This window comes from Hipposideros armiger, unplaced genomic scaffold (genome assembly GCF_001890085.2).
Source record: "Hipposideros armiger isolate ML-2016 unplaced genomic scaffold, ASM189008v1 scaffold_424, whole genome shotgun sequence".
Lineage (NCBI taxonomy): Eukaryota > Metazoa > Chordata > Mammalia > Chiroptera > Hipposideridae > Hipposideros > Hipposideros armiger.
This window is the reverse complement of record NW_017731774.1, coordinates 1,379,820-1,391,880: the sequence shown is the minus strand read 5'-3', so window position 1 is coordinate 1,391,880 and position 12,061 is coordinate 1,379,820. Positions and strand designations below refer to the sequence as shown.

Here is a 12,061-nt window from a genome sequence, read left to right as displayed (position 1 = left end):
AGGATCTAATTTAATCTTCATGATAGCTTTTAAGGGTCAATATTATCATTCCTTTTTTAAAGGGTAGGAAATTGATGCTTAATAAGAAAGCTTAAATAATTCTCCCGGGGACACAGCTAGAAACTGGTGGAGCTGGGGCAGCGAACCTTGCCTGTCTGACTCCAAAGCCCAGTGAAAAGCCTGCTTTTTCTTGGGTTGGAATAAGCCTCCCAAACAATCAAAATGTATCTCAGTCAACTCTTAATGCTTTGGCAAATTTACTGTCATTAACGGATTAGAGAAATATCTTCTTTCTTCCTCCACACTCCAAGTGAAATGATTGAGGCTGAAAGTAGATGATTGCTGTATTTTCATTGTGGTCAAGGTATATGTAATTTTCCCTTTTTTTTTTTTTTTTTTAAGCTGAGCCATCCTGCCACCTGTTGGTAGCTCAGTGGCTGCTCAGCTCGGGCCAGGAATCGAACCGCTGTTGCTCAGAGATTCAAACTCTTGAGCAAGCTCTTAACCAATGGAGCCACTCGGCCGGCCCTAAGGTATATGTAATTTTTAGACCACAAATTTCTCCAATTACCTAGATATAAGGTTATTTAAGAACAATACACGGCTACTACCCAACTTTATCTGTATTCCTATTAATTATATCCAAGTTCAAATGCAGAGAACCTTTACAAGCTACTGTGGTATTGCAGGGTATCGTAAAATTCTGATTTCTGCCCTGGCTCCCACCCTACTCCCCAACCTTTGGTGATTTGTAAAATTACAGACCGTTACCACTGAACAAGTTTTAGAGCTGTGACTGTTACCTGAGGCAGGGGCGGGGTAAGACTGTTTTGACCGTCCTGACTGGGTTGCTTTCTACATTGCTGCCGTGTCTCTTGATCTTCTCAGATTTGACCGGGGCTTCAAGTCCCCCTCAGAACAGCCTCCTAGGATGAAGTCACCTCTCATTGATCTTTCTCTTCCTCACTTCATGGGCATTTTCTGTCTGTATTGCCAAATTAGCATCTTGTTATGTACTTCTTCCTCTTTCAAAGAGTGTATATGTCTTTCTGTTTCAGTGCCTGTGTGTCTTGTGTCCCTAGCGATACCATAGGCGTCTATGGTGAAGGCCATCTCACGTTTCTCCTGACACCACAAAGTCCTTACTCTCCATTGGCACATACTAGGTCTTCAGTAAATATTTGGTACTTGAGATACAGAAACTGGCATGAATCCAACATTTCATCTAATTGCCTTTTCTCAAGTTGGAATGAATTATAGGAGCATTTAGAATGTAAATTTTCTGTAGAATTTAACAAATTTTGGATAGGTAACATATTCACATGGTTCAAAATGAAAAAGTATAAAAACAAAACAAAAACTAAACAGTGAAAAATCCCCCTCTGTCTCTGCACCTACTCTCCCATTCCCTGTTTCTCCACAAATAAGTAGCAGCTCTTCTAGTTTCGTGTCTTTCTAGAATATTTTTGTATTTTACATAATTTTAAAACAAATGACAATAAAAATACTTTCCACATTTTGACACAGAACTTTGCAGCCTATAGAGTAGTTGTGCACCTTGCTTTTTTCACTTTGGATACATACATTTTTTCCATTCCACTCAAAGAGCACTTTGTTGTTCTTGTCTTACAGCTTGGTAGTATTACAATGTACAGGTGTATCATTATTTATTTAACCTGTCCCATACTGATGGGCGTTTGGGTTGTTTTCCATGCTTTGCCATGAAACATACTGCTACGGTGACTAATGGGGACATAGGCCATTTTACCTGGGAGCGGGGGTATTACATCCCCAAACAGGGCATTGCTGGATCACGGGAAGTCATTTGTAACTACCAGATCGCCCTCCTTATGGGTTTTTGCCACCTTATACTCCTATAAACCCGTTTCTCTATGGTCCTCTCAACAGGTTGTATGTTCATGCTTTTGGATTTTTGCCAATCTAACGAGTGAAAGATGGTATCAAAATGTGGCTTGCATTTACATTTATCTTATGAGTACAGTTGGATATGTTTTCATACGGTTTAATGGCCATTTATCTTTTTTGTGAACTGTCCACATCTTGCCCTATTTTAATAGTTTGCTGTTCTTATCAATTCCTAGGAATGATAGTCCTAATTATAAATTACAAAAGAATGATGAGTCTTTTGTCTGTGAAATTAGTTGAAAATATTTTTCCTAGTTGACCATTTATGGCTTTGTGGGTGGTGGGAGTAAATCTTTAAAATTTGTTTGTTTCTCATGCAGCAGTTTCTGGTTTTTAGGTAATCAAAATTATTGAGTTTTTCTTTTATGGCTTTTGAATTTTGAGGTGTTACACCTTCCCTACCCCATGACTACATTTTTTCGTCTAGTGCTTTTGTTTTTTTCTTACCTGTTTGATCCGTTTGGGGTCTGTGAGCTGACAGATGAATCCAACTTTGTTTTTCAGATGGCTGCCCAGTTATCTCAATACCAGTTATTGAAAAATTCATCTCCACCAAATTGAAATGCCACTTTTATCATAAACTAAATTATGTGGATTATATGTTACTGTAGGATGAAATACAGACAATAATAAATGGGGATTAATTGGTGGATAACAGTACATTCATTGATGTAGCAAACATTTATTAAGTACTTAATAAATTAAACAATCGTTACATGCAAGGTCTTGGGGATATAAGGATGAGTTTGAAAGAATCTCTTAGGAAAGTAGCTGGGAAATGAATAAGAGCTGTGAAGAGGCCAAGACAGACAGGGAGGAGCTGCACACGACAGAAGACACTGAGCTGAGCCTTGCAGGTTCCAACCGAAGCCTGCCAGCCAGGAGAGGAAGGACCTTCTAGGAGGAGGAGCTAATAGGTACAGAGACACAGATCCATGAGAGGCTGCGGTGTTTGGGGGGATTCTGAGTAGCTCTTATGGCCATAGTGTGGGGCGGGAGACACAAGCGCAGTGAGACCAGAAGGTGAGTTAATGGAAATTGTCTCTTAGGTGAGGAGTGTGGGATTTAGGCATATCTTTGTTGTTTTATGAGGTCTGACAATTAAGTTCACCAGCTCATCCTAGAAAAAGTGCTACCTACCTCACTGCTGACTATCACTGTGGTCACCTTTGAAGTAGTCTCCTTGGGAAGCTATGCACCGACGCCAGCGCCTAGTCCACCCTCCAAAGCAATTTTGGAACTCTTTTTCTGGAATGGCCATCAGAGCTGTCGTTGTATTACTCTTGATGTCCTGAATGTCATCAAAGTGTCCTCCTTTCAATATTTCCTTTATCCTCGGGTAAAGAAAGAAGTCATTGGGGGCCAGATCAGGTGAGTAAGGAGGGCGTTCCAATACAGTTATTTGTTTACTGGCTAAAAACTTCCTCACAGACAGAGCCATGTGAGCTGGTGCATTGTCGTGATGCAAGAGCCATGAACTGTTGGCGAAAAGTTCAGGTCATCTAACTTTTTCACGCAGCCTTTTCAGCACGTCCAAATAGTAAACTTGGTTAACTGTTTGTCCAGTTGGTACAAATTCATAATGAATAATCCCTCTGATATCAAAAAAGGTTAGCAGCATCGTTGCAACAAGTTCTCGAGCTTAATTGTCAGACCTCAGTGGCTCCCCCATGCCTTTGTCCCTCTAACCAGATAAAGGGGAACGATTAAGAGCTCCAACATAAATGGAAGCCAACACTGAGCTGTGTTCTGCAGGTCGGTTGCTGAGTTTTGACAACTGTTGCTTATTCTAGACTACTCCAAGCTCCCGAAGCCGAAGTCTCACTTTGCTCCCCCATGGAACACCCAATTCTGCGTCTCCCTGTAGCCAGAGACACCTCGGTCCGGGGACCCCCGGTGTTGTCACAGTCACGCATCACAAGTCGCCTGCAGCCGCCCGAAGAGCCAAGAGTCAGTATTCCGGCCAGCTTCACGAAGTCAGAGAGGTAGGCTTTGCTCTCCTACTAGGTTAAGTGGTCCACGGGAGTCGAGGGCAATGACTGTTGCTCTGCCAACTTCTCTTCCTTTGTACCATCTTGATTCCGGAGAGAGGACCAGCAGCAGACATCCCACCCACACAGCCATGACATGCCCTCCTGGTTTTAAAAAAATAATTATTTCTCTTTCTTATGTTAAGTGAGTTGTTAGAAGACCTCTGTCAAAGCTCAGACAGCAGAGACAGCAAGCTGACAGAAACGTGGATGTGAATAGAAGTAAAATCCAAGTCTCCATGCTCATAGCAAAGAATAGACAGTACAAAACAATGGTCAATCAGGAAATAACTGAGGGTGTTTTGAAACCCAGGAAGTGTTAGGCCTAAAACTTACTTACCTCTTTGCTGCCTGTTTCTCTTTATGAAGTGCTTCCCTCCTTACCATCACGGACACGCTCCAGCGGGGAGGGTTGGGTAGTGAAAAGCACACTGACCTTGGAGTCAGAAGACTCTGTGGTTCGAGAGCAAATCTTTGAACAGGTTTGAACCTGAGTTTCTGCATCTGTAAAATGGAGATAACCCAGGCCATACAACCTCTTACAGGAGATTCAAGGCTCACTTGTGATCATGCCATGAAAACCCCCCAACTGGGAGTATCTTGTGAACACATATGGAGTTGTGTTTGTTTTACTTTGATACACTGGGAAGTCCTCAGTTTGGAGATCCCAGATCCTCAGGATTCATATCATCCTTTGCAGCTATTATCAAGAACAGATTCTATAAAATAAATGATGTTGGTCTTGGCTGCCTAACTTCTGTTGAATGTGGAGGTGTTTTTTATCTGCAGCTGTCTTGTGTACAGACCAGCTTGTCCTCTTAGAGAAGCAGCAGAGCTCATCTTCTGTGTTAAGCAGGAAAATGGGACTCCTAGAATAGGGTCTTGCTGCTACTTGAGCCAGCCTGCATCTTATTTTATTTTTTACATGTCACGAGCCAAGTAGTGCTGTGTTGGCTGACTGTCTTGGTCTGATTCTAGTCCAGGACAGAAAATCTGAAATCTTCTAAATCAAATCTAGAGATGCAAATAAAAGACTTTTGTTTTTCTTGATAGATTAACATACTCTTTATTGCTTAATAAAGAAAAGATACAGAGTCATATACTTCCTTTGAAATAGTCACCCTGATGATAAAAAAAAAAAATGTTTGACTAAGTTTAATTTTGCTATATTGGGTGACATGAGGAATGTTTGTATATATGTGTATATCATTTTTCATTTTTCCTAGCACCTTTACAAAAAACTGTATTATGGAAAAACTTTGAATGTACACAGAGTAGACTGGAATAATGGTACCCATCACCTAACTTAAACAGTGCCAACTTTTCTGTTCTTGTTTCATCTCTTTTCCCCCACCACTTTTTGTTGTTGTTGTTGCTAGAGTATTTTAAGGAGATCTTAAATATTTTATCATTGTAGCAGTGCCAGTAAATGCTTTAATATTTATCTAACAGATAAAGACTTAAAAAAAAACTTAACCACAATACCATTATGTCACTTTTATGTATACGTCATTGCAGATATTTTTTTGCAAGTACTTTAGAGGCTATAACTTTAAAAAAGGAAAAAGGCAAGTTTAAAGTTCTTGGTATTTTGAGAATTCTTTTAATTCTATTATAATGAATCTCCGATAGACTTACTGTTATAAGTGATGACAGGAGGTTTCATATGTATGAAAAAAAAATGGGGTGCTTGTGTTTGGTGAGCAGTGGCCTAAATAAAAGTTGAGGGACTTTAGCTTGATTCTCAGTAGCATTTGGTTCAATATAATGCCAAAATCTTTTCTACCTCTGTTTTATAAAGTCGAGTTTTTAAAAGAATAAAAGTATGTTGTTTGCATATGTGTATATAAAAACCTTTATTATATAAAGTATATAATGCAAGTATGCATTGCAAAAGAAGCCTAAAGAAGAAAATCAGAATTACCCATAATCCTACCTATTAGTCTCAATAAAATTCACTTCTTGGGTTTTTTTCCCCCTTTATTGGTTACATATATAGATATGTAGAAGATTGTATAGCATGATCTAAACTTTGTAAACGATTACATATATGATGCTTTTTTTGTTTGCTTTCCATTTTCCATCTATTGGGCAGGGGATTATTATAATTTCCCAGAGTCTCATATGAAAAATAATTAGGCAAGATGTTTCCATAGCTATTTTGATTTATTTTTTGTACTTGTGGACAAGAGTATTTCTTTTCAGGTGATTGCTTTTGTTTATCGGTGACCTTCCTTGCTGAAAATTAATTTTAAGTGAACTTGTTGAGAAGTATTTACATACATTGACAATTGAGAGAATCATAGGATATTGAACACCTTTGAAGGGAGAGTTGAAAGTTTTGATTCTCAGGTTATCATGTCCACCTTCACTCCTGATTAGAAAAGGGTAACTGCTTTGTGGCATCTGTCATTTTTTTATGATGTGGACAAGTCCACCACCCTGAGAACAATTTGAGCAAATTTCATCCATACCAGAAAGTTCTGCATTTTTAAAAGTATACATTTCAGAGCATAATGGCCTCTGCTTTTCGACTCCACTGTATTCATCTATAAAATAACTAGAAGAAAATGGAATAGCACTTTTCACCCAGTTGTACAGGAAAGATAAACGTAGGACTACTGAAGCAATGGAGAAAATCATCATACCCAAGACAGATGTGCCCAAATATCTGAAGAATAAAAGAAAAATAGCCCAGCCAAAGGCAATAGAATAAATTTTAAATGGAATGTCATAGCATGGGTGAAAATAACGGGACAGTTTAAAAGATTAAGTGGTTATCACCCAGAATATAAAGAATTGAGATACCAAAGGTCAGTACCTGAAGCCCTCCCTGGAAGTGGTTTAGGAGAGATGAGTTTAGGGAATTGGAGGCTTAATATCATCGTGAGGAGTACTGGAACACTGCAATTCAAAAATTAAAAATTAAGACCACGTTGTCTATCAGATTACCAGAAATAATGTTAGTCCATTATTGGTTGGGGTATTAATAAATGTTGGCAGTGTTACACATTGTCTTTTTGCTACAGTCTGGTAATAAATAATAAGAACTAAGCACAAAACAAAGCTGTGTATTACTGTTGACTCATAAATTCCCCAGTGGGAAATACATCCTGAGAAAATAATCCATGAACTTGGCGGGGAGGGAGTGGGTAGCAGGAAGAAAATTCATTTGGGTAAAGCTATTCCTACTAGTAAATAGGTCCAGTGCAAAACTCATGGGCATGGCTACATAGATAATACATTTAACATACTGACTTACTACACAGAAAGTTAAAAGTCCTCTCAGTGTTGTGACTTCATGGGCATGTGTAAGTGAAATAAGAAAATCAGGATACAGAATAATATGCACACCTTGGACCCCATGCCCATATTTATAAAGTTCAGAAATTATTTAAAACAGTGGTTCCAGAATTTAGGATTTTATTTGCAAACTAAAATTTAGAGTTTGAGGAGCAACTTAAGTATTACAGATGTTTTATTTTGCCTGGTAAAGACATTGTTGAAGCACGGTGACAAGCTGTGGTTGCCATCATCTCATAAAAGCACACTTCATGCCCCCACCACCCCAAGCGATGTTGTCTTAGAATAAAGGGTCATTCATTGCACTAAATAGACTTAGTTTTATGAAAAATATACTGCATTTTCCTTCCTTTTAATATTTTATCTTGAATTAGAAGCGAGTTCGTCATGGATTGACCCTGGCCTATGAATATCTGTGTTTTTAAACCACTGATTCCCACTGATTTTTAACTTCAGAAGTTACTTTCAATCCAAGCCATCTTCTCCATGGCCAGTTTTTCTTTCTAGTTCATGTCTTACTCTGTCTCCAGGAAGACACACACCTTCCTAAATGAAATCATTTTACCTTGTCCCTCTTGCTCCTCGCTGTCCATACGACAAAAGTTGAACTCTTCAGCATGACCGATGAGGCCTTCCACAGTCTGTCTTGTCTTTGCCTCCCTTGCCTTGCCTCCTGCCCCCATCACGCCACCTCACTGTGCACTTTCTACCTCCCTCTGTTGGGAGGTATGTTGCCCAGTAGAACTTTCTGCCATGATGAAAATGCTCTATAACTTTGCTCTCCACTATGGTAGCTACTACATACCTGGGGCCAATGAGCTATTGAATGTGGTAGTCTGAATTGAGATGTATCATAAGTGTACAACGGACAGCAGATTCCAAAGACTTAGTACAAAAAAAAAGGTAAAATAAAGGTAAATGTTTCATCAATAATGTTTTTAAATACCCATTACATGTAAAAATGAAAATATTTTCCACATGTTGGGCTAAATGGAATATATTAAAATTAATGCCACGTGTTTCTTGTAACCTTTTTAAATGTGCCTACAGAAAATCTAAAATGACGTTGTGCCTCTTATTCGTGGCTTGCATTATGTTTCTGTTAGACAGCACTGCTGTAGATTGTGAACTTGCTCACTCAGTGATTCATTCATCCATTCTAGTTATTAATTGAGTACCTACTATGTGCCAGACCCTGGATTTTTATGCTGAAAGCTGTGTCTTATTCATCTTTGGAACTTCCAGCCCTAGCACAATTGCTGGGCATGTTGGTTGAACATATTGATTTAAAGAGCCGTTTTCTAGCAGTCACAGTGCTTTAGACATGGAATGTGGAGGCATTCAAGGGTTGTTTAGGTAACACTATGGGGTGGATGTGAGCGATGGGAGATCTGATTTGTTGAGGGTTGAGTCAGGTATCCATATGGTCTCCTGTGACTCTGACAGCACTGGGTGGGTGGACACCTACATGACTCTGAGGGGCGAGAGGGCAGCGATGATAGTGTGAGCCTCTGTGCCTTTGGAATCGCTTTATAAATACAGTCGCATACATGTTTAAAAACTCAATTTGAACCCTTAGCTGTCTAAGCATGTGCTGATTGCAGTGTATGGTATACACTTGAATTTTAACTTTTATACTTTGCTACATTGTAACAGGTTTCAACATGGCTCACATTTATTTTAGTGGACACAAGCTCAGTTGGTACAAGTGCAGTCTATATTTTAATAAAATTTTGGTTTGCTAGATGCTTTTTGAAAAAACACAACCCTTAATACATGTTCACACCAATGTGTGTATATGTGTGTATATGTCTTCAAACACACATAAATTGAATAGAAGAAAGGAAAGTCAAGATGTTTCTTCTTTTCCTAATTCTTCATGACTGTTTCCCAGAAGTGGCCACGGCAATGTTCTGTGTATATCTGTGAGCGTGTGTATGTTTGTGTATGTGCATGGCTTTGTGTGTATGTGTGGGACTATTTATAATTTACAACTAGTTTTATTTCAGCTATTCCTTGGATTAGAGTTAAGAAAATTCTCTAAAGAGAGTAGCTGCTAAAATTTTTCTCTAAATCCAAATATGGTAATAGGCATGGCATAACAAATATTTGAGAAACAGAATCATCTTTGTAGAGCCCGGGTTCCTGTGGCTTTGACCGAATGCGTTTTTTTACTTGTGACATTTGAGACTTAAAAAAAATACACTTCATCGGTTGACTTTGTCTGGATTCTGTAGCTTGAAGAGAGAGGGAAAAGATCATGGTCTTGGGCGCCTGTGAGGCATGAATTTAGATTTAATTAAGCTTTCAATTAGAATTTATTGACAAATAGGAATTATCCTTTTCTTAAATTACCCTTATCCTTTAAAAAAAAATTTTTTTTTTTATGGTTAAACAGTTTGTTTCCAGGCACGTTACCCTTTTGAAGTGAGAGCTCTTTGCTGCACTGGTTTCTCCTGGGTAGATAAACTGTATGGAGGCTGTGTAATTTATTATGGTTTTAAATCTTTCACAGAATATAAAATGTGGAGGAGATGTGTGTTTATGTGGTTCCACCTGTGTGAATTTGTGTGTATTTCTTCATGTAATTGTACTGTCATATTTGCTTAATACACATTCGAAGGAAGTGCTGTAATGAAGTTGCCATCTTCATAAATGATGTCAGCTGGGGATTCTCTCCCTTCAGGATGATTTGGTTTGATTCTGGGGCAAATGAATGTAGTGACTGCCTGGTTAGAAACCGTGACTCATGTAGACTTGCTATGGAGGCAGTAACTATAAAATATCACCCTAACGAATTTTATTAGCCGATCAATTTTAAGGTAGCTATCAGTCCTGGCAGCACTGGATAGGGGCCATCCCATCACCAGGGAAACTGCACTTAGGGTATAATGTGCATTTATCTGTTGTGTGAACAGAATGTTGATTTTTTGAAAATGTCCTAAATTAATTGTCCTGTGCACTTTTTGGATAAATGATGACAGGTAACCCTAGCGTGTTGACAGGTAACCCTAGCGTGTATTTTTGGTAGCAATTTGCCATCTCTCCAAATAAGCCTGCTCTAGACTTCAGTTTTCAAAAAATTACAATGCAGAGTTAGTTGATATCAGTGATTTCCAAATGTTTTAAAAGCAACAATTTTCTTTTTTAATAAAAATATTGCAGATCCTTACTATTTAAAAACAGGTAAAAGTCGTGTTTTATTACTGCAGATTTCCTTTAGAAGGTTAGACGGCATTTATGATGAAGCACGTTGACTTGGAATAGTACTCACGGCCACCATTGCCCTCCCTTATCAGCTCTGTATCCGGGCAATTGGAAACATCTGTGAATGCGTGGAACACCTTGGAGGTCCTCTGAGAACGTGGTTTGAGAATCATTGGATTTGGGCGTTAGCAGCATTGCAGGCGAACAACAACAAAAGCCAAATAGGGAGATAATGTCCCCCATTAGCCCTCAACGTACCTTCTCTCCTACTGCTGACCTGGGAGAAGGATGCTCTGCTGTCTGAATCTGCACAGGGCACAGCTGGGGGGCATGTGAGAGGTGGAGGCAGCTGAGGGCAGAATTAACCACAAAAGAGGTAACTGCCAGGTCTCCCAGGAAGGTAGGAGGGTTGGTAATTTTCTGATTACCAACAACCACAGCTGTTCCTGGTTGAAAATAGGTTCCAGCCCAGTGGGTGGTAACGCAAACCCCTGTTTTCCCACTTTTATCCTACCTTTTCAGACTTCCTTTCTTACCAGTAGCTGATTCTCTCCCCAGACTCTTTTCTTTATTGTCTGGTTACATTTAGAAATTGGGCATTTATTTGTTTACTTGTGTATTGTCTGATCCCCTCTTGTCCCGCTCTCTAGAGTGTCTAGACCAGCAGTTCTCAACCTTCCTAATGCCGCGACCCCTTAATACAGTTCCTCATGTTGTGGTGACCCCAACCATAAAATTATTTTCGTTGCTACTCTATAACTGTAATGTTGCTACTGTTGTGAATCGTAATGTAAATATCTTTTTGTTTTCCGATGGTCTTAGGCGACCCCTGTAAAAGGGTCGTTTGACCCCCAAAGGGGTCGCGACCCACAGGTTGAGAACCACTGATTTAGAGGTTTTTTTTCTAAACTCTATTCCTCAACTCTTAGTTGCATATATCTTTTCTAGTTAGTGTATTTTGTTTTCTTCTGATAAATACTCAGAAGTGGAATTACTGAATCATATGATAGTTCTAGTTTTAATTTGTTGAGGAAATTTTATACTGTTTTCTATAATGGATGCACCACTTTGTATTCCCACCAAGCACACAAGGATTTCTTTTCTCTACATCTTGGCCAACATTTATTTCTTGTCTTTTTGATAATAGCCATTCTAACAGGTGTGAGGTAATCCTGTATTTCCCCATGTATAAGATGTTCCCATGTATAAGACACACCTTAATTTTGGGGCCTGAAATTTGAAAAAACATGTATTACATAAAGTTATTGAACTCAAATTTTATTCATCATAAAATTCATAAACTCCTCATCACTGTCAAATGCAAGTAAAAAAATATATAACCACTGTATAAGACACACCCAGTTTTTAGACCCCAATATTTTCAGAAAAGGGTGTGTCTTATACATGGTGAAATATGGTATCTCATTGTGGTTTGATTTGTGTTTCCCTGATGATTAGTAACGTTGAACATCTTTTCATGTACCTGTTGCCCATCTGGATGTCTTTAGGACAATTTCTGTGCAGGTTTTTTTTTTTTTTAATCAGATGGTTTGTTTGTTTGTTTTTTGCTATTGAATTGTATGAGTTCTTTATAT

General features: G+C 38.8%; 1 protein-coding gene across 3 annotated transcripts in view; it reads left to right on the top strand.

Moving 5' to 3' along the window:
* OSBPL10 (oxysterol binding protein like 10) overlaps positions 1–12,061 on the top strand; it is a 292,615-nt gene that overhangs the window by 151,429 nt on the left and 129,125 nt on the right. For all 3 annotated transcript variants that reach the window (XM_019664512.1, XM_019664513.1, XM_019664514.1), the window contains exon 4: positions 3,720–3,911. In XM_019664512.1, coding sequence (XP_019520057.1) covers positions 3,720–3,911 — 192 coding nt within the window. The remainder of the gene's footprint in view (positions 1–3,719; positions 3,912–12,061) is intronic.